This window comes from Phalacrocorax carbo, chromosome 3, assembly GCF_963921805.1.
Source record: "Phalacrocorax carbo chromosome 3, bPhaCar2.1, whole genome shotgun sequence".
Taxonomy (NCBI): domain Eukaryota; kingdom Metazoa; phylum Chordata; class Aves; order Suliformes; family Phalacrocoracidae; genus Phalacrocorax; species Phalacrocorax carbo.
In genome coordinates, this window is record NC_087515.1 from 30,179,908 (window position 1) to 30,202,308 (window position 22,401).

General features: G+C 37.0%; 1 protein-coding gene across 2 annotated transcripts; it reads left to right on the forward strand.

Annotated features, from left to right (window-relative positions):
• The first annotated feature begins 7,883 nt into the window (after positions 1-7,883).
• On the forward strand, positions 7,884-21,275 carry DNAH14 (dynein axonemal heavy chain 14). 2 transcript variants are annotated; one of them, XM_064448600.1, is made up of 7 exons: positions 7,884-8,302; positions 9,992-10,104; positions 14,231-14,442; positions 15,188-15,319; positions 16,616-16,749; positions 18,300-18,464; positions 19,971-21,275. In XM_064448600.1, exons 1-7 carry the CDS (start codon positions 8,117-8,119, stop codon positions 19,974-19,976), a joined length of 948 nt encoding a protein of 315 aa, XP_064304670.1. In that variant the 5' UTR covers positions 7,884-8,116; the 3' UTR covers positions 19,977-21,275. The 2 variants fall into 2 exon arrangements, with proteins under 2 accessions (XP_064304670.1, XP_009505545.2); XM_009507250.2 differs by lacking the exon at positions 19,971-21,275 and having other exon boundaries at positions 18,300-19,964.
• Positions 21,276-22,401: the final 1,126 nt, after the last annotated feature.

The window sequence follows — 22,401 nt, forward strand, 5'->3', positions numbered from 1 at the left end:
GCTTCAGCAGAAAGGTATGTGAAACACCCAACTCGTGGTGGCTACGCCGCTGCAGTGCAGTGGTTGGTCTATTTCTGCTTCCCTCCTTCAGACAACATTGGGCTCAAAAGGATGTGTGATCTAATGGTCTAATGCCGACTGAATGCAGATAATGCCCTGATATGATTACAGTTAATGGAAATACAACATAGTGCTTAGGCTTTGTTTTCCTGTTTTAAGAGCAAGCTACCCTGCTTACAAAGTGGGTTTATGTAAGATTCAATGAGTTTCATTCCAGGAATGCTCAATTAGTTTCGATGACTAGCTTGTAGAAACTAATGTGACATTTCCAGAGAAAACTGCAAGTTTCAAAAATTTCTTTTGATATAGAGTTAAAATCACTGTACTGGAACTGTGTGTGCAGCTTCATCAGTTTTATTTTTACTGGATGCACAATAGAAAAGATCTTTCGTTAAACAATTTTTGCAGTTACTATAATCCTGCATTATCATCGTCATCATCATTATTAATGCCAAACAATTTCACGTTACCTCAGATCCTTCCCTTTTCCTAAGGATGATCTACCCCACCAGCAGCAATGTTTTTACTATATTGTGAGTTTTCTCTACAAATATAAAAGTTATTCATGATACCACTTTCAGCTTGAATCTTCCAGCCTGGAGAAATGAGAACATTGATGGGCATGAATAATCAATCAGTGGTATATATCTTTGTCAGGCCAATATTTTTTTCAGCAATCTTGTAATGGAAATGAGAAAAAATTCTGTGTGCATGTTTATATTTATGCATTAATGGATGGCAGTTTTAATTATTATTTAATATTTCTATTTAGGGCACCAGACATTTAATCATCTCATTGCCCAGAATCTTCCTCAGCATTCTATCAAGTTTATGAACACCCAGTAATGACAGATGGCAAAGGGCATGTCCTGACAGTTAATGACTGACTGGAGTTGCTGAGGGATAGAGGCAAACAGCAGCATTGCCACCTATAGGGAAATGGCAATGCTGACTTCCCAAAATAAAATCTTTTGCTAACAACTTATTAAATTTTCCTTTTTTTCCTAGTCATATTTTTCCTAGGTTTGTTCTTTCAGAACCTCTTGGAGTTTTATGGGAATGAAAGCTGTCTACTTTCAGGCTAGTAAGTCAGATTTGCTGCTTTTAATATTTTCCAGTAATAAGGAATAATGGAAGCCATTGTAAACTGTGGATCAGCATTTTGCCAACATGATGGCAAAATACTTTTCTGTGAAGAATTTAAGAGTGTTTCATGGAATACATCATTTTCTAAAAAAAAATAATAAAACAATAACAAGAGCTGAACCAGGCACCTGACTGCGTATTTGTTGCCAGTTGTGCTTCTCCCTTCTGGCTTTTTCAAAGATTAGGGCACAGAACATTTTAGTGGAGTCTAACGTCAGTAGCTTGACTAGCAGATTACTGTGAAAGCCATGCTTTTAAAGAAGACAAAATTCATCTTTCTTCTCTACTAATACCATTTGAAGCCTCTTTTTTGATGTTCCTTATTAGGTTCTAGACTAGCCCTGCAGAATGCCAGAAATCCAGTCTCAGTTAAGTCTGCAGAGCTGACACACATCAGCATGTGTTGTTACATCTTGAATGAAACAGAGAAGACAAAATAAATCCTGCAGAAGGCAAAGTCATGAGCAGCCTTGTCAGTTTATTCTAAAATCATCAGTTTCTGCCTGTAGAACTTAGGGCAAAAGCTTAGCTCTCATAAAGTGGAAAATTTTAATATATAAGAGTAAGTGATGTTTATTTGAAAATCGTAGGGGTCCAGTCTACATGGCTTTTTTTTTTTTTTTTGGCCATATTAAATGGTAATTGTTGCTGACCTCTGTATAATGTTTAGGTTGCTTTCCAGTTCCCAGCAGGAAGTGGTCTGCTGGCTGAGCTGACCATAAGGCTGACAATTAAGGCCAATTCTGAGGGCATTTTCTATGCTGTTGGTACCAGCAAACTAAGAAAGAAACCACAAATGCTTTTCACACTGACATAGTGAAATTTGACTAAGGCATTGATAAAGGAATAATAAAAGTATTTAGTTCGTATGAAAAAGAGTGCAGAACAGTAATGCCAATGTTTCATAAAGGCAACAATGTTTTTATATCAGGAACCAGTCTGATCTGCAGTCTTCTCAGTTTAGGGTTTTGTTTACAAGTTTCCATATCTCTACAACTCATTGTTATTACTTTTGTTTTATATCGTATCGTTTAAATACACAATCCTGTTCCTTAACCTTTTTGTTCTTCTCTTGAAACTGATGTGTTTTCTCAAGAGCAGGGCTAAATACATACCCAAAAAATTTTGGAGGTGGATCCAACAACAGTCCATACTTCTGCAAAAACCACTCACTAAGGCTTCCTCAAGGAATCTCTTCTCCACTGGGTCCTGCATGAGTGTCAGAATGCTTTGGCCACAGAAGTTAGGCATGCACTTGCATAGTCTTCACTATTTAGGGCCATAGCCTGGTACTTCATCACCACTCTAAACAAGGTGAGATACTGTTTTTCTTTTGAGGGGATACTGGTTTTGCTGGAAAAATACATGTGATTATGGCTTCTTCATTTTATACCAGTGAATAAAAATTTTCATGCATCAGTTCCTATACTAGGCGGTGTATATAGGCAAACAGGTTTCTTATGAGTCCAGAACTGTTTATCCATGTCATTCTTTGGATTCCCAACACAGTGCGGAACCTTCTTCTGTTACAAAGATTCCTTCACATGATTAAAATAGAATAAAATAATGGAAAATCTGTAGGATGCAGGTGGATCTGGCTGCTTTGCCGATTAGTTGTGTTCTAGTGATTTTCGATTATGCACTATTTGAAGATTTAAAGATTTTTATTTAAATGTATTTGAACTTATGAATCAGACTGGAAAAACATAGTTCCTCCTAACATTCCCCAACCATTCCTGAATGCCCTCAGATTAATTTTGTGATGTTTTGGGGTCAAAATTCTTTTAGAAACATTACTTCATATACCCTAATGAAATACAGTGCTTGCTTTAGCAAACTGTAGATTTGTCAGCATGTGTTCATTTTATTTCTGTTTGCTTTCTTTGGTTAAGAGCATGTTACCCTTCCATCACTGTTGCAGTAATGTTATTTATCTTGGCACAAAGGGGACACAAAATTCCCAAATAAAGAGAAATCACCTTAAATAAATCTACAAAACACTGTCAGTACAGTCATATGTAATAAAAAAGGTAAAACACTTGAAGTTAATTTCAAAGCCACATAGAATGGTTCTGGTTTCAAGTATTAAGCAGATTCATGCAATTATTTAAGCCAGCAAACATAAATGGAACTGCATCTCAAATTATTTGCTTCTAAATTCATAGTAACATGTAGAAAAGACTTTTTTATTCTTGGATTAAAAGTGAACATTTTTCAGCGGAACCTGTTCTAGAATAATGGGATGATATTGAAAGTCTCAGTTCTCAGGGGTCATCCTTTCTAAATCTTTCAAAAACCCAAACATTTATAAACAGAGAAATATGCAGATACAAATTAAGCCATACATTTTAGTGGCTGGAAAATACTGGGGTTTTTTTCAGTTCCAATTTTATGTATTCTTATAACTGTGCAATGTTAACGACAAGTAGCTTCAGTAGGAGCTTTGCATGTAAATCTCTTGTGCATAAGTGGAAAACCACACAAATTTCCTGGAAGTGCTTAATTATTTTTTATATCTCTTGAGATTCCATTTCCTGAGTACGACACTTGCTACTGATTCACCAAGCCAAACTTATTCAGATTAACATGTTTGAAAAAAATATTTTATTTGAGTATAAGTATTTCAGATTAACAAATAAAGGATTAGTCACCATTTAAATGTTTAGGGAAAGCCAGCCATGGTCAAATCAAGTATGGACGAGTTAATTCTGAGCAGACTTTTATAGTCCTCTTCAGATATCCAACAAAGTGTGGCAGTCCAAATAAAATATCCTTAAATTTCTTAAAGCATACTTTGTTCTTTTAATTATGAAATAATGTTTTGATTAATGAAAAACAAGTTGAAGGATTTAATATGTATACACTGGGGGCTCAAGAAAACTTACAAGCAGACTGATTTCAAGATACTGAAGCACTAAACAGTTTTATCTTTAGAAAATTTACTTTGGTGAGGGTATAGTAACGTGATTATTTCACCTAAGTATTTGCTTTATTAACGTCTTCCTGAACTTCCTGTAGCTGGAAGCATCTCTCCGTGACGCAAATTATTGAAAGAAGTTAATGAAATAATTTACTATTGGCTTTACTCAGTATTACCATCTAAACAGTTTTCACCAAAAATGGAATGGTTTTCACCAAAAATTAACGTTACTTCACCTCTCAATTGTGGGATTTTATTGCTGCAGTGACCACCCTCCAGCCAGAGGTCAGTACATGCCAAACCAAGGGTGGTGCTAGAAAAGCCGGGTGGCACAGCCTGGCTGGGGAGAGCTGTTAGACCTCAGCAACCCCCAGCAGTCCCCCCCAAGAGTCTCCCCTCAACGGTGCCCCCCAACGGTCCCCCAGGAGCCACCGCTCGTGGCCAGGGGCCTTGCCCCGTCCCACCTGCCAGCTGCCAGTTGGAGGTAACAGCCACGTCAGCGGCCACAGAGATGGTGAGCAGAGCTGCTGTCCGTTGTGAAAAAGAAGGGCTTCTCTTTAGCCATGGCTTAGCTTAGGTTAACTTTCCGCCTTTCCTGCATTTAGAGGGGCCTCCAATACCATGGGGGGGGGGTGGAAACAAGTTGACTGTGCCTGTTAAAGCCACTGAACAATTCAGGATTGTAAGAAAGCAAAACCAACCCTGAAGAGTGTAAGATTTCATGACACTACAGGCAATAAAATAAATTAATAGCTGAGGGTTACTAAACCTAAGCCTGCATAACTTCTGGTTCGAGGAGTGCCTAAGGGCTGGTTGTTGGCAGCATTGCTCTATGAGTATCCTAACGCTTGTGGGCTGTCTTTGAGCTTGTGTCACTGTTCCTTGTTAGGAAAAGCCAAGCTGTTAAGAAAGGTTTGTGTTTCATTTCTTGAATATATATCATAGTCAGCTGTAAGAAGCCATTAAATACTTTCCAACTACAATTAGGTACAATTTAAACAAGCATCTTACAGCTGCTGAGGGAAAAAGGTCCTGCAAGATAACACTGATGTGTCTTGGATATCCTGTCCCTGTTTATTACAGCACCAGACTTGCAGGTTTTCATTTAGACATGCCTAAATTTTGACATACATAGTTACTAAGATATCTACAATACAGGTAAAGACTCTAACAAATCATACGTTTTTCAAGCACATACACGTTTTGTTCATTTCTCAACATTTTTTGCTGGCAATTGAAAAGATCAAGTATTTGGATTGACCATCAACTGAGTTTCAAGTCCTTACATTGTTTGACCAGCTGAGTCCTTAATAAATAATCAAATTTTTTTTATACTTTGACTAATACATTTTGATCCTTGTGCCAAAACAAAAGGCACTTTTAAATTTTGTTTCTGTTCAAGAAAAGTGAGTGGTGTCTTCAGTTTTCCTTCCTTGTTAGCTCTGCCATCTTGCAATGCTCTAAAAGTTAATGAAATGGGTGGGGTCATAGTCATCCCCTCTGTTTCCCCCGATGATGTTACACCTCAAGCTTCTACAGGAGGAGCTTGGGGGTGTAGCTGGAAGGCGGTCTATCTGGACCTGTAACAGTAGATTCTTAGAAGACATGTGAGATATTGCTGTTAGAGATACTAATTACTTCTGCACAGCTATTGCTAGTATAGCTGCTTCTGTATCAAAAAATGTTTTGCCTTTATAGCATTATTAATATATATGCCACCTCGAGGCATGATTGCAGTGTTTTTGGATCTAGCGGCTATGGGTAAAGAGTTTATTACTACTTAGTTGGAGCTTCCCACTTGCACAGTTGATATACTGCCCATGAACTGCCCTAATCAATTCTGGTGCACAGTTAGTTGTTGCATTGGTTTGAAACATCTGTTCTGCATTAAATAGATTGAGGAACATGCAAGTGATGTCTGAAAGTGTACTGGTTGTGGGAATATTAGCTCCTGCTGGAGTGGTAAGAAATGGTATGGAAACAGCAGCACTTCATATTCTTGAGGTCTGAAGGGATGTCCCAGATCTAGTAGGAGTGGTTTGAAAGGATTACTGTCACCATTTGCTTACAGCTGCCTCAACAATTAATCTGCACAGCACTTCCCTGCTGAAACTTTTTTAGACTGTTAGAAACTTAGTTTATAAAGTAATACTACAAGATGGGGAAAAGTGCCACTTCTCACCACAGGATGCTTTTAAGTTGTCAAAAAGGTAACGTTGCCAGATGTTCAGAAATAAACTTCCACATTAATATTAGATCAGGATTCAGCAAACCTCTTCAGCACATGATGAAATTTAAGGTATGTTCATGCTTTACCATCTCACACTTCATCTTCAATCTAATGAGCACAGTGACCTGCTGCTACTGTGAATACAGCTAGATCTAAAGAAAAGTGTATGGTTTCAGAAGCAATCTCATCCACTGGGATAAGACAAGTCCTCCTTCCTTCCATTTCCTATTTTTAAGATCAACTGAGTGACCGGAGCACTGATGCACAGGGCTAATTTTGGAACCCAAAGAAACAGGAGAAGAAAACTGAGCTCAAGGGGTCAGTGAAGCTTGCAGCCTCATAAAACTATGTTCTGCTGTTGAGTTGCCTTAACTCCCACTGTAATGAGCAAGTCTGCTGCGTTGACTTGTTAGGCTGAGTTTCAAAACCCTAGACTAAAGGCACTGTAGCCAATGATTAAGCCTCTTGCTATTCAAATGCAAAGCAAGGCAACATCTTTACCTCCTTCTATTTTATCTATGGCATACACTTTCTCTTGTGTAATATATAACAGCAACTAACATTCAAGCAGCTTTTATTCTTCCATGTACTCTGTTTATATCACTGAAAATGCAATATGGAGCATAATTTCAGTAGTGTTTCTTGAATTTAACTATTTGGCCAAAATAGTTAATAATATTTATAATGGCATGCAAATCAAACATCTTTTTCTATATATCAGCTATTTGGTGGGAAATGAGAGTGGTTAATTCTGTAAGGTATGGGTTGTAAGCTAATAACACATGAAATAAAGATGATGAAGGAACTGTGTGTCTTGTCAGACCACTTTCTCCTATCACATCTCTGTCTCTGGTCCACCACAAAGACCAAATCAGTGGAGGGAGGAAATGGCTTCACCTTCACTCTTTTAAACAAATGTCAGCACAAAGCAGATTTGCAAGTGGTGAACACAGCACAGACTCTTTTTGTACAGTGAGCTAGCATATGTTGACCCAGATCCTGCCCCTAGTTTTGCAGATGTTGATCTGCAGTAATCTATTTTGATCTGATTTTGATTTTACGCATACATATTTACAGATATAATTAACTGTTGCAAGTCAGCTTCTGGAGATAGAGACACCAGTTAGAGCTTACAATACTGAATAGGTATGTATTATCATGTTTGGGCTTTGATGATGCTGTGATCTCGAAGCATGTGAAGGAACAGAGAAGGGGAACCTAACTGGGAAACTAAGATAATATGATATCTGAGTGAGACTTGCAAGTCAGGAATTAAGACCTCTGCTCTGTCCTGGTTTTGAATGCTTTTTTTACTTTGTTAGAAATTACAGTGGTCTTTCTGAAGTGGAAATTTTAGATTACTATTTTTGTCTGGATTCAGGAGTTTTAAAAATCCTCAAAGTATCTGTTCAAGCTGTTTTAAATTTTCCATATATACTGTATGTAGTACACAACTCTTAAAAAATTCAGAAATTCTTTTTTTTTCTTTTCTCTAAATTATTATTAATGCAGTAAATGTGTTTGTCATTATAGTTCTACATTATTAATTTTTCAAGGTAAATAAATGTTTAATTTGCCACTTAGTGTACCATTAACTGTTTTTAATTTGTCAGCTGTGTGAACTTTCAGTTCCAACACTGCAGAAGCAAATATCCAAACACCACCTGATTTCTAATAAGGCATGCAGATCTTCTCAAGTATAAAGATATCACTGAATGCATAGTGGGGAGACTGTCATTGCTGCAAATTTAATTCAATAGATGTTTTCTTACTGTGAGTTTGAAGAATACCTACTCCAGATGGATGAGCAAAACCAAATGCTGAAAGAAAAATTGCTATCTCGTCTCCGGTTTGAACCAGACAAGACAGAGGTACTGCTTATGGGAAAAGACAGGTATAGTGCGTGTGAACCGGCTGACAGCAGTGAAAAAGACAACAATGAACTGGTGAGAATGTGCATGTTTTTAAACTAGACTACGTGGTAACATTTTAATTGCAGTTAATATCCTCCTAGCTATAGTCCCATTATACTAGAAGTCTGATGTATTGTTAACTATTATAATTATATAGTATTAAACTAGAGTTAAATACAAAAGCATGTACATTCCTGAATCCTTTCTAAGTCTGGAAGCCCAAAAGCCCAGAATGAGATCTTTAAAAATTCTGGTCAGTTGCTGCTAATCCTGGAGTCAGGGTGAGCTTGTGCACTTATAAATTAAAGCCAGTGCTGTTGCATGCGCACTTTTAGACCTAAGTCTGTGCCTGGGCAGCCATGACTCTTGAAAGTGTGCTGTTGCCGAGTTGTTAGAAGTGCCTTAAGAGTGGACCAAAACTGAAATATAATCAGACTTGTAGTAGAACATAGGGGCTTGTAGAGCCTCCGTGGGAGTTTGCAACACTTAATATTGAAGTAACTTTTGCCGAACTCATTTTGTTTGTCAGGGCAGTTCTGGGGATATTGGGATGTTTTTTAAGACTGAAAAAAGTGATGTTAACCTAATGTGTAGGCAGGCATCCTTTGTATGGACAACCTTGATATACATAGGATAATCCTAGATTTATAGTATTTTCACATACAGCTTTTTTTTTTTTTTTTAATCTGGCTTCTGTCTGGGAAAATGTTATAAGAATACATGTCGATTACGTGTTTAATGCCTGTGCAGCTGTGGGAGTGAAAGTCTTCCTCCTAGGAACCTTGTAAGGAAAACTTCAGAGGATGCCATTTATTGTGAGGGATTTTCCTGGAGGAAGGATTTGATACTGAGTAACAATTAAAATATGGGAATTTGGAAGAAAAATGTTTTTGCTTAAATCCAACTACAGTCCTGCTATTGGTGGTGGAATCTCCTTCATTTGTTCCTAACCCACTACCCTCTGTCTCTCCAAAGCAGGGTACAATGGAGGGCCTCATGTTACTTAATTGCTCTTATCAGATATGCTACAGTATGAGTTAGTCTTCATTATTTAAAATATCTTCTCATAGAAGTAAACTGTAGCTCTCAAACATGAAACAAGTATTATATTCTGTTTTCCATTATCTTAGTTTTTTCTTATCCAGTGTAAACTGTTCATTCTCATCATTCATATAAGATACCAAAATTCTATTTTATTATGCTAATTTGAATAAGTGAGATCAGACTTCTACATTTTGTATATGTGAATCCCTTAATCTCTCTATAAATCCATGTAAATGAATCTAATTTACACAATTAATTGAAGTATTGTCCCTTAGTTAGTGTTTGGCTTAAGTGTCCTGAAAAACAATGATTTGTTGTTCTAAATTTAGAATTTCTTTCTCTGAAGGTTTGTAACTATTTCAAGCTTAGGTTGATGGGAACCAGAGAAAGCAATTTTATACTCCATATGAAAATACCAGACATTAATTTTAGTGCTCTGAGCAGTTATTTTTAAGTCATTTATCAAGATTCTTTCTATAAATAAATTTTCATGCACGTAAAATGCTGTATATCTTAACTCAGAAAAATTCTGTAATGAAAGCTGAGTTAAGCCATCAGTTGGTTTGAAATGTTTTCCATAGCTGTTAAATAAATGCCGCCTTTGATATTTTTTTTTAGATTATATGACCACTCACTCAGTTATTGAAATTAGTGTGTTTCTCTGCCTTTTGTTCCCAGTCTTCCTCAGTAGAGAAGAAACACCCTATTCTTCGCACAGCAGTTTACAGACCAAGAACAGAAAGGAAACACAAAGCAGCAATAAAAGAGGAAGGCGTGTGTTTTGGAAATGTGTATGTGTAATTATATTTCTTTATCTTACCTTTTTGTTCTCTGTTACTTAAAATTTGAAACAGCAACGGATGTCTTCTACTGAATTATTTGACTGTTCTCTGCAAATTCTGTGAAGCCTGGACTGGTGCTTCGACATAAACTTTATGATTTTTGCCCATTGTGATAGACTCTGATCTCAATTGTATCACTGAAAATCTGGAGAAGTGCTAGTGAAGTCATTGCAAATGGAATACAGTCTAGTCAATGGGGAATTATATACTATATTAATCTGCAAATCCATTCCTATGTACTGTGATGCTTTCATCTCTATAAAAGAAGACAAGTATTAGTATTTTTCAAATTTAGGGATGGAATATGATGACTCAGTTAATTTAATTGTTTAATGTTTATTTTCTTGAAGTGAAACTAAAGGAGTGTTCGTATTGCTCTCAAACACTGTAACATGGGCCAAGGCCAACTGTATGAGATTCAACAAGGCCGAGTGCCAGGTCCTGCACTTGGGCCACAACAACCCCATGCAACGCTACAGGCTTGGGGAGGAGTGGCTGGAGAGCTGCCTGGAGGAAAAGGACCTGGGGGTGTTGGTTGACAGCCGTCTGAACATGAGCCAGCAGCGTGCTCAGGTGGCCAAGAAGGCCAACAACATCCTGGCTTGTATCAGGAATAGTGTGGCCGGCAGGAGGGAAGTGATCATGCCCCTGTACTCGGCACTGGTGAGGCCACACCTTGAATACTGTGTTCAGTTTTGGGCCCCTCAGTACAAGAAAGACATTGGGTTGCTGGAGCTTGTCCAGAGAAGGGCAACAAAGTTGGTGAAGGGTCTAGAGAACAAGTCTTATGAGGAGCGACTGAGGGAGCTGGGGTTGTCTAGTCTGGAGAAGAGGAGGCTGAGGGGAGACCTTATCGTTCTCTACAACTACCTGAAAGGTTGCAGCAAGGTGGGGGTCAGACTCTTCTCCCTAGTAACAAGTGATAGGACAAGAGGAAATGGCCTCAAGCTGCGCCAGGGGAAGTTTAGGTTGGACATTAGAAAAAGCTTCTTCCCTGAAAGGGTTGTCAGGGATTGGAACAGGCTGCCCAGGGAAGTGGTTGAGTCTCCATCCCTGGATATTGGAAAGTATTTGACTGGTAAGGATCTGCATTCTGGCTTGTATCACCAGCCACAATACATGCTGCTAATTGCCTAGTTTGATTAGTAGGTGATGTGAGGAAAAGCTGAGAGGAGGAATCCAAGCATGGAAATTGAAGATGGAAGTGTTTCTGGGGAGTGAGTAGGGAGTATTAAGTCACAGATTAGGAAACTGCCAGTCTTCATAAGTTTCAGTGCTCGCAGTACAACTTATTTTGCAGTTGTGTATTTTGCCCAGATTAAATTCTTGGCTTTGTACATTTGTCTTCAGAAAAGCATGTAAGTTCTACTGCTACTATATCAGGGGCTGCTAACATGGATTTCTGTCTCATCTTTCACATACTGGATTTGACTTTGCCAGCACTTTATCATTCTTCAGTTAACAGAGGAATCTTATTTGGGGTTGCCATTTTGCTACCTGAGGATTCACTTTTTTGCTTTCATGCTTCTCTTTTGAGAAGGCAAAACTCCTCTTAGCACAGATCTGTCTGCACTGGCTGTACCATCCGGTTCAGTACAGTCTAGTCCTCCACTCTTTTTTAGATTTTTCTGACAAGTTTCTTTAAGAAATTTTCTTTGCTCTAACTGTGAAGAAAGGATTCTATAACAGTTAGCTCCCAGCCCCAAAAATAAAGGATATTCCTATACCTTGAATTAAGGAAGATCAAGTCTCCATTCATAGACTCAAGTACAGATGATTGCTAACCACCATAATCCTCTTTGCAGCCAGGGAACTCGTTTGTACCTCTTATCTTTTGGAATAAGTTTTCATATTTGATGGCATGTTATCAAACGGAAAATGTAATTTATAGTGAAGGAGGGCCATTACTGAGGAAGATTCTACTGATCTACTGGTCTAGGTAAGATGACAGCAGACCAGCACAGTGCAGCACTATGTCCTAGCTAGAGAAGAAAAAGTGTTTCTTCCTAATAGTTAGCAGAGGGCAGCTGCATAATCTTGGCCCATGGAAAGGTAAACATGCAAAATTCAAACTTTATTCTAGTATGAGGAATGCCATTTATAGGACCATGTCAGAGTCTGGCCAATTTACACTTCCTCCAAGAATTCCAGTTCTGAGTGGACACTGGTGTCTCTCAACGTGACAGTCTCATGTGGGAGATGAGGATTCACTTGTCTGTTCTGGGCCATGTTGTCTTCTGCATCTATGTACTGCTGTGTGACAGATGTGTCTCAGATATGTGCATGGGGGTGACTGTGGTCTCTGCCAGATAATCAGTTAATTTACTGATATCTAGATAAATATTGTATATGGTTATCTACATAGTAGATAATCACTACTCTGTTATCATGTCCTCTCTCACTTTCTTCCATCTTTCTGGAAAGCGGATGCTGTTCCTGTCCTTTCTGATTAGTCTCTGAATTAACACATGGAACATTCATGCACAGCTTCAAGGTTCAAGATCTCTGGAAGAGCCATACTGAGAATGCTAAGGTAGCTGCTACATCTAGCTGAGGCTGCTGGCATATCAGGCAAAGTTGCTCCTTTTGTCGAAGACCTGAAGTCGGTCTTCAAAAGAACAGGCTGCTGCTGAAGTGCTACCCACAGCTAAGTGTGCGTGTACCACAAGAAAGATATTACAGTGAACAAGTACCAGGACAAGAAAGAAGATATCGAATAGAGTAACTTCTTTGAGATATATTTTTCGTATGAATAGTGCTCACCCTGCCCTTCCTTATAGTAGTTTGTATTATGGAATTCTGTCCTGGAAGAGAAACTTCAAGACTTGTACACTGATCTTTCACACTGTTTTGGGAAGCATGTATACAGTGTGTGGGTGCTGCTAAAGCCAAAAGTTCTGGCATGTGGGTTTTAGACAATTTCAGCTTCCCTAAGTGATTCTTCTTTGATGCCATTGCCACTTTGATATAATCTAGATTATGAATTAGCCTTTTCAGTCTCAATTATATAGCCTGAATTTTTTACAGCATATCCACACTGGAGTGAACCAACAGTTAGTTGGTTACCTTAATTAAGGTAACAGTTAGTTACCTTAATTCATTTTCCTACTGCTGTTCCTGTGGTTTATTTTTGGTTGTTACTGAAGATGTAATTGGTTAAATGGGAGTAAGATGTGCATGAAATCTTTACTTCCTTCGTGGATTTTATTTATTTTTCATTTTGTCCTGACAAGTGAACTTATTTGGAACTTCCCAGATTAAAAATATATCTAAACCATGTATGCTTTAGTGACTGCAGCACCAACAAGATGTGCAAGAAGCTGGTGTAGATGACTCTTCTGTGTCTTTTTTTTTTCTGCATTTTAACTGCTTATAGTTATTTTTCTTCTGTTTTCATACAAACAGGCAAATGTAGTGCGCATACTTTTCAGAGCTGTCTTGCTTAACCTTGAATTATTTTTTCATGCATATCGAACTTATTTAAGATATTTTCAGATTGGTTTACAAATCTAAGAATAAACTTGAAAAAAAAACCCCAATAGAATACAAATCCTGCATTACAGGATTCTTATTTTTATGCTTTCTCTAGGAAATAATTTAATTTACAAAACACAGCTTATTACCTTCTTTCTGCTTTTATACCAGATACCATGCTGTTGGAATTACTAAGAATGAGAACAAATTATACCATTGATTTTTTTAAGTATTATTTTCTTATTTGTGTTTTCCAGAGCTTAAACTTAGTTTAGTCTTGAAGCTCTCTTACCTTTGTGGCTAATGAAAATAATGATCAGGTTTTATGTAATACTGCTTCTGATGCCTATAGGTCAGAGCACAAGAGGTAGGGCTGTAATTTTATTTTGATTCCTTTCCCCACCCTCACTGTATATTTTATTAATCATGAATAAAGCTCTAATTCTGTGCCATAAAGCTCTAATTCTGTGCCGTAGGACATCTGTACCTTAATTGTAAATGCAAACCATTATACAAGTTGTATTTTAGTTGGTTGTTCTATTTTGCCTGTATGACTGAATCTTCAGGTTTTTTCCTAAAAGAGTGTATTGTTCAATTTTAGACTCTCAAGAATATATAAGGAGGGAAGAGAAGAATCTGTTTGTCAGCCTACTGGCATGTCAGAGCATGAGACAATGAAGTTAAAAAGGAGCACAACAAAAGCAGTGTCCTTAATGTCAAAGAATGAGAATTTGAAAAAGACACTTCCCACAGCTTCTGATTGCAAAGGAGTTCAGCATGGTTTTGGCACACCACCTTCATCTTCTGTACATGGTAAAGTACCTAAAGTGACAGAAAAGGGGTAATAAATGGTATTATGTTTTTCCTCATCATTGTAACAATTCTTTGTGAAACAGTTGTAAATACAATGCATTTCTAGCAGAGTACTGTAAGTCACAAGCATTCCAGTTTTTACTTCAGGTGTGGCCTGTTCTTTTTCTATTGTCCTGCCGAAAATAGCAGACTTACTGGGCTTCTAATATTTAGTGAGATACAGGATTGCAGTGGGCAGCTGTAGCACGAACATACACTCTGTCCTTCTCTCCAAAACCTTCAGAAGGGAATGCTCTTCTTTCTCTGGGCATTGCAAGGGATCAGAACAATTTCTTTGTCAGAGTTGAATGCATAAAAAGACTCCTGCAAAACTTCACATCTTTTTTTAAAAAAAAAAGGCAAAACAAAACCGAAACCAAAAACCAGAAGAAATGGAATAGTGGCACTGTAACACTGACTTTAATTCAGTATACAAACCGCAAAGTGCGTAAGAGTATGTGTTTATTGTGGTTTTATGAAGTTACAGTTATCCATACTTCATTTCTGTGTAGATTTACCTGTTCAAAGTTTCTTTAGGTGAAAACGCTGTGTAATGGGTCTTGAATATGCTTTTTTATCACATTTCGGGAAGTAGATGTTGCAGAAATGTAAGCTTGTAGGAAGGTTAACTTAGATTAGAAAATGATGGGGCATAGTGATCTGCTTTAAATGACTAACATTTTTCTTTTTAATGGGTCGGTTGCAGATAATATTAGGACTGAAATGCAAACAGCTGGTTTGGAACCGACTTGCCAAAAAAAGACTTGTGAGCAACCAAAAGTTGAAAGATCTTCTAAAAAACCTTTGAGAGCAAAAGTTTATTCTTATGATAGAACAGGTACGTAAGCCATAGCACTGGGGGAAAGACTGCTCTTAGTTATGCCTGTACAGCCTGTATATTTATGTCAGATTTACACTGAAATAGTGGAGAACGTATTCAACTGCTACTGTCTTTCCTCACCCCCCTCCTGCATTCAGAGTAAGAGTATGTGTGTAGGGGAGAGCTGATACTCTCTGATAAATGATAGAGTGCTGTAATTTTAAACCTTAGGCTTAAAAAGGCTAAGAACTTTTTCTTCCGTATTGACCTTCTGGTGGTTTTTTTTTTAATACCTGATCTCAAAGCAGAATTTACTTTCAGACAGCAACTGAATTCTTATTTTAAGGTTGTTTATAATTTGTAGTTAGCTACAGTCAGTTTTCTTTAAATTAGAAGATTTGTAAAGAGTAATCATGTTTTCCTTCTTATCTTCCAGGATTAGTGTCAGGAAAAATAGATTCTGATCATTATTTCTCCATTAAAAATATCTGTCACTGAGTCTGAAAACTGTGAGGGAGTGATGCCATGACTGGATTCTAATGTTTTGTTGTTTTGGGTTTTTTTCTGGGGGGTGTCTTTTTATTTCTTCCCCAAACCTTTTTTTCTATACACATTTTAATGGGGATTAAAAACCATGGGGAAAAAATATTTGTAATACTTTCCAGGACTCTCAAATTGTTTTCCATAATGTTATAGAATCTTTCATTCAACTGGAGTGTTCTTCTCCTATTGGACTAGACTAGATTGATCTGATTTCTAAAGGGGCAGTATGTTTCCATGTAAAAAGGAATTTCTTTTCAATATTAGAAAGAAAAGTATTATTGCTATTTTTTTGTTTTCAACATTCTTTTTGTTTAGCTGAAATTTTGCTCTGTCTTCAGAAGCTTTTTCTCATTCTTTCAGGCTTTTTAGCATTTGAGGTGGTCTTTGGCCTGTAAATCATATATTCTCTACTGAGTACTTTGAATTTTGCTGTGTAAAGTACACCAAAGATCAGTGTAGAATCACTGAAAATTAAAATTACTTTGAAGTAAATTGAACCACTGTTCTTCAATTGCAGGAAAAGACATTTGAAGTATCTGGTGGCTTTTTTTTTTTTTTTTTTTGAGAAAGACTTTCTAACATGTTTTTCAGTGCCTTCCAACTTGGACAGAATAACATTAGACCAATCCTCCACACTTGTTAAGCTTATGCAATGAAACTCAAGAATGAATGGCTGGCTGGCTTGTGCAATGAATCTAAAGATTTTATGTTTAAGGGAAAAAAAAAATCCAAACCTTTTTTTTGTCTTTTTGTCTTTTCTTGATGTACCAGAACCAATTGATGATGATGTTATAATGCATATTTTGAGGCTTCGAGGCAAACTTGGCTGGGAAACAAAGTTACCATCATATGAATGGTTAACTAGAGAGGCTGATGTAGCCAGACTTCAGAAGTTCCCACTTACGGTGATTTTTACTTTTCCTTCTCCACATCCTGTGCAATTACATGTTCTAGAAATTATGCTGGTTATAAATCCAAACATACTAATTTCCTGAAAGCTTTTGCCTGTGAAAAAGGATAGATCCATTCTTAGAATGAACAAAATGTTTAAAAAGAATAAACTATTAGAATTCTAATTAGCAGGATTGAATTCTAATTCTTAAAAATAGGAATTGGAAGCCAAATTATGCTTTGCAGTGGTCAGAGCCTTAGCAGAGGAGATGGTCAGAACAGTGGTACCTAGAACTATTTATTCCATCTTTAGTTCCAGAGCAATCACTTAATCTCAGTACTTAGCCAGTGCTCCCCATAGTTGAGCTATTCTAGCACTAAGTTGAGTTGTGATCATGTCTGTCCTCATCAGACATGCCAAGTATGAAGCCAGCATTTATTGTGAGTGGTACTGGGCAGCCTGCTCTTGATGCAGCCAAATGGGAAGCCACCTGTGTTCTCTTACTAGTTTGGTGCATTCAAAGACAGGCAGACACATATCTGGTTAATCACAGTTTTGCATGCATGCTTTTTCATGAAAAAAGAAATAGGTAATAGAGCAAAAAAATTAGGCTTCTTTCGATGTGCACAACATTGTGAAATATTTTGGACACACAATAAAAATAAATATGTGTTATATTTTATCCCTTGGGATTTTTTATTTCAGATATGGCTGCAAAATATTTAAGAAGCATTGTGGTTGTACACAAAACTAAAATGTCTTCCAGCTATAATGATGCATTTTCAAAACAACTAGATACCACTGATATCTACCATCTTAAACTGTTAAATGTTTGCTACTGAAGAGCTTTATAGTGGTTTTTAAGCTTAACAATGCTTACCACCTTCTATAGATGGAGAAACTTAATTGCTAAAAGTTTCTTCAAGTTTGGATAAAAAATTTGGAACACTAACAGGGTTATATGAGACTTTTCTCAACAAGAAATAATAATATTGTTATAGTTCCTGGTGGAACTGAAAAATAACTATTTAGAGTGGTAATAATAGAGTAGAAAAATATGATGATAATAGAAAAATTTTCCAGTCAATTCATTACAATGTACCAGTACTTAAGGGGCAGCTACAAAGAAGATGGAGACTCCCTTTTTACACGGAGTCCCATGGAGAGGACAAGGGGGAATGGACACGAGTTGCTCTTGGGGAGATTCCAATTGGACACAAGAGGAAAATTTTTCACAGTGAGGACAGTCAACCATTGGAATAATCTCCCCAGGGAAGTGGTTGACTCGGCCACTTTGGACACCTTCAAGATTCGTCTGGACAGGGTGCTGGGCCATCTTGTCTAGACTGTGCTCTTCCTAGAAAGGTTGAACTAGATGATCCCTGAGGTCCCTTCCAACCTGTGATTCTGTGATTCTGTGTAATTCAGTGTTATTACTAAGTTTGTTTTAAGCATGTTTGGATATTTTATTTATCTTATCATAGTAAAATATATAGATATATAATTTGTAACAATGAAAAACAAATTATATATCTATGTATAAATTATTTCCTCTTTTGACAGAAACGTTTACAGCTAAAAGACAGTGGGGAATATATATATTGTCTTCCACGAAACAGGAACAACTCTAAAGCTCCTTACAACACATACGATTTACAGGTTGTCTCTACAAATACAGCTATGCAAAACAAAGAATACTGGACTGTGACAGCTTCATTTGTGACTAAGGTAACATATTGTACAGCATACAGAACAACATGAACCCAGAGATTTCCATGGGAAGAACGTTTTTCTTTTAATTTATTATCATGTTGTGTTCCCATTGCAATTATGTTACCTTCTTTGAATGAGAGCTTACTGGTTCCTCCTAAAGACAAGTCCTCTGTTGGCTTTGAGCTGAACATAGCTTATCCTTTTGCTCAGGCATGTGGTTAGATCTTGAACTATGGTATCGTTCAAGACTAGGTGTATCAGAAGATGGGTAACTTAAAACTTGGCACCCAGTAATCCGCGAACTATCTGCATTTCTGGGCATAGTAATGCGCAACAGGGAATACACTCATCCGGCATGTTCTGATCTCAGACAAGGGCATACCCTCTGCTGATAGTTGAAACTGGTAACTTTCATGACTTACCTTTGCTTATTCTGTTCTTTTGCTCTTTGCATTGTAAATAGGTACGCCCTTAGTGACTTACTGATGAGTCTTTGTTTAGTTTTGGCAGCATTATCTTTTTTAAAAAATAAAAGACCAAAGTTTATTCTCTATCTTCCAATGACTTAGGCCTATGTAAGGCTGCTGAGAGACTGGCTCTAAGCCACCCTCTCCATTGCATTGGCACTGGTGATTTCATGGCCAGTATGTTGGATCATCTCACTAATTCAGCTGAAAATGAATGAAAATAATTGGTATGTGTATTTATCTGCTTGCCAGGTTAATTTCAGTCAAATTAGAGAGCTAATCCATCTCACCAGGAGCACAGAGTACTGGTATGCCTAAAAGAAGCACTAAAAATAATACCTTTTAAGAGTATGAGCACCACATTGCAAGATGTTTCATCAGTTCTTAAATGTCTTTGAAGACAACTCAACTTTGAAGCCCTTTTTCTCTTTAGCATTAGTGAAGTTTAAAACTAGTATGACACTAACTTTGCATGGAAGAAGTGATAATTGCATAATTTACATAATTGGATTGTTGCTGGATGCTAAAGTTAAACTTTTTGTTGTATGTATGAGACACATGATTTGAATGTCAGAAAATTACAGACATGGCTTAGGAACTGATGCAATTACTATTGTTAAAATGGGGAAGATGTATTTGCTGCCAGTGGAGGTACTAAGATGTTATAAAACCAGAGTGGAAGAAAAGACTAAATGTTGGCAACCTGACCAGGAAAAAAAGGCTGCAACCTCATTCCTTTGCCTTCAGACTGCTTGCTGTAATACATAAATTTGAAGTACAATCTTGATTTAAATATAAAGCTATTTGTTCCAAAACGTCTGTAATAGAAGATCTGCTACTTGCTTTGGCTAAACCATTTGTTCGAAACAATTAACTAGTGCTTAGTAGCCAGTCTTCTATCTTTTATACTCCTATGAAAGATAATGAAGATTTCTACAAAAGTACATATGCCCATTGCTGCTTTACTGTATCCTTGCCAGTCAGAATCCAGTCCATAATCTGAAAAGGAATTATGCTAATTTACAATTCCTAATTTTTACATTCTTTCACACAGGTGTGAACATTCTCTTTGGAGAATGAAATCTATTTGCTTACCCTGTTGTTGATTTGGTTCTGAGAAGCTGTCTGCCTACCTGAAAGATATGGCAGAGGTTCAAGAAAAGGTTTTTTGGAGTGTGCTGCCAGAAGGGGTTATGGTGACCACCCTCTGAGTGGGTATATCTGCCCACATTGTACTGGAAATCTTTCCACAAGCCTAAATCTCTTTTCCTCTTATTCAGTGTTGCATCATGCTGTGATGGGAAGAAATTAATATTCCATAGTTTTACTTGCTAACAGTAAATAAGTCCATTCAGATTTCTCCTTCCTACATACTTTCTGTGAGATAAAGCGTTTCTGTACAAGAAAGGTGTTCAGTAATCCTAAATGAATGGATATTAAAATGTACTGAGGGACTTTCCTAACTAGGGACAGTCTCAGATATCTGCTTGAATATTTTCCTGAAGAGTATGTATGTGCCATAATGACAGATTTTGAATGAAAGAAATATCTTAATATTTAAAATCATAAAAACATGTCATAGCTGTCAGCTTGTTCAAAACTGAATAAAACCTGCACTGGTAGACAAAATAAAATGTGGTGAATTTTGCCACCACTGAGGTAATCAGTATTGATGCTTTTTGTCTTTGATAATGACGGTTCAGTAACATTCGTAAAATTCTGTTTGAAAAGCCACTGTATATTTTTTCTTCATTTTCCCTAGTTTTCTGCAGGAGAAATGGAAATAACACCAGTGCCACAATGGCTGCATGAGAGAGAGCTGTATTATAGGTTACTCAATTTGAATTTATTTTCCAATTTCAGGTAAGGAAATGAAAAAAAAAAAACTAAAATTAAAAAAATTAATTTAAGTTAACCAATAATTTACAACGTCTTTGTATGATAAAATGCCAATTTAATACTATGTTAATTCCTGCATAGGCATTTTCAATAATTACAATATCTAAAGACTACTCAAAATCTTTTCGGTTCTTATGTCTGAGTCTTTAACAGAACCAAACGTCCTCTTTTCTGTTATTTTATGTTTCTTCTTCTTAATTTATGTAACCTTAGAAAAAGTAAGAATACCTCTGGTAATATCTTCCTAGGCACTAAATTTTAGGAGGCAAGTTAATTCTTCCATTTGTTCTCTTTCACATTATATAGAATATATGAAATAGCTAATACTGTTCACCTTATATAGAATGCATTCAAACAAATTATGTAGTGTAAGATCAAAGAAAATGTTTAGTGGCTGACTGTTTTGGAAACATCTGTAAAAACATGATAGCTGACTTTTAACTTCTTGCTTAGACTAATATTAAACATCTACCTCCTACACATTTGTCTCATTATTTCACTTTTATTACTTTTTAGTGGGAGATACTTGTTTCCAGTTTATTTTTTACTTTCATCTACAGAATATTGCTGGAAGTGATTCAGTTGTGGTACTTGACCCAGTGTCTCATCTTGGATTTGTGCGTGCAAGTTTTTTGGGTGTTCATCAGTCATCATAATGATGGCATCACAAATTTAATGCATTTTTGAAATTGCATTTTATGTTTGCCAGTGCCACATATAGAAATCAACCAAAGTAATCCTGATTTTATTTCATTACACTGCTCCACAAAATTCTGATAGCATTTGTTGTTACTGAATGCATGTATATGTGTCAATTAGTGAATTAATGATTGCTGTGATGGGAATGTTTAGAAGACAAATAAGCCAATTTGAAACTTTTGAACAAAATTTTACTAGACTGACATTCTTTAACTACGCACTTTGTGTTAATGCTTAGTTCATATCCATTATTAGTCATTATTGCCATCACAATCTCTGTGAGCTGATGTGGTGTTTAGCAGTTCTTGATTGCCTTGGTCACTGAGGTTGAGGAACTAAGACTCAAAACCTGTCTACCAAAGGAAGGAGACACTATAATGAACATGTTACATCTCTTCTCCCCACCCAACCACACTGGGGATCCTACCCGTTTATAAATGTACTGTGTTTATATTGTTTCTAGACAATTGGCCTCTGCCTCTGGGCTAGGTGTTGCAAAAGCTTAATGAGTGCTTTCCCAGGATGCAGCAGGTGTGTTATCCTGTAGCCTGACTGGGCTTCTTTTTGTTTCTTTGTTGATTTTCCTCAGTTAGCTGCTGTATCTTTTCTTAAAGCAAAAGTTACGTTTACTCAGTTTTGGGGGTTGTGTTTTCTTACTGCCCAGTAACTGACTGTCAGTGAGATATGGGTTCTGGGACACTTTGCTTTCAACCTGTGACCATATTTTGAGGGTCATTACTGTTATCCCATGTTTAACCTGCATCCCAACAAGAAACATCTGGTGCCAAAGTCCAGTTTACACAGGAAGTTCTCAGGACAAGTTGGTAACAAGCCTAATCAGCCTGGACTGTGGCTTGCTGCAGTTAACATAAGGCACAGTTAGCTTA

Coding starts and splice junctions, on each gene's coding strand:
- DNAH14 (XM_009507250.2), top strand. CDS start 8,117: ATGTTTTCTTACTGTGAGTTTGAAGAATACCTACTCCAGATGGATGAG. Junction 8,303..9,991: donor AAAAAGACAACAATGAACTG/GTGAGAATGTGC, acceptor TTTTGTTCCCAG/TCTTCCTCAGTAGAGAAGAA. Junction 16,750..18,299: donor TTCAGAAGTTCCCACTTACG/GTGATTTTTACT, acceptor CTCTTTTGACAG/AAACGTTTACAGCTAAAAGA.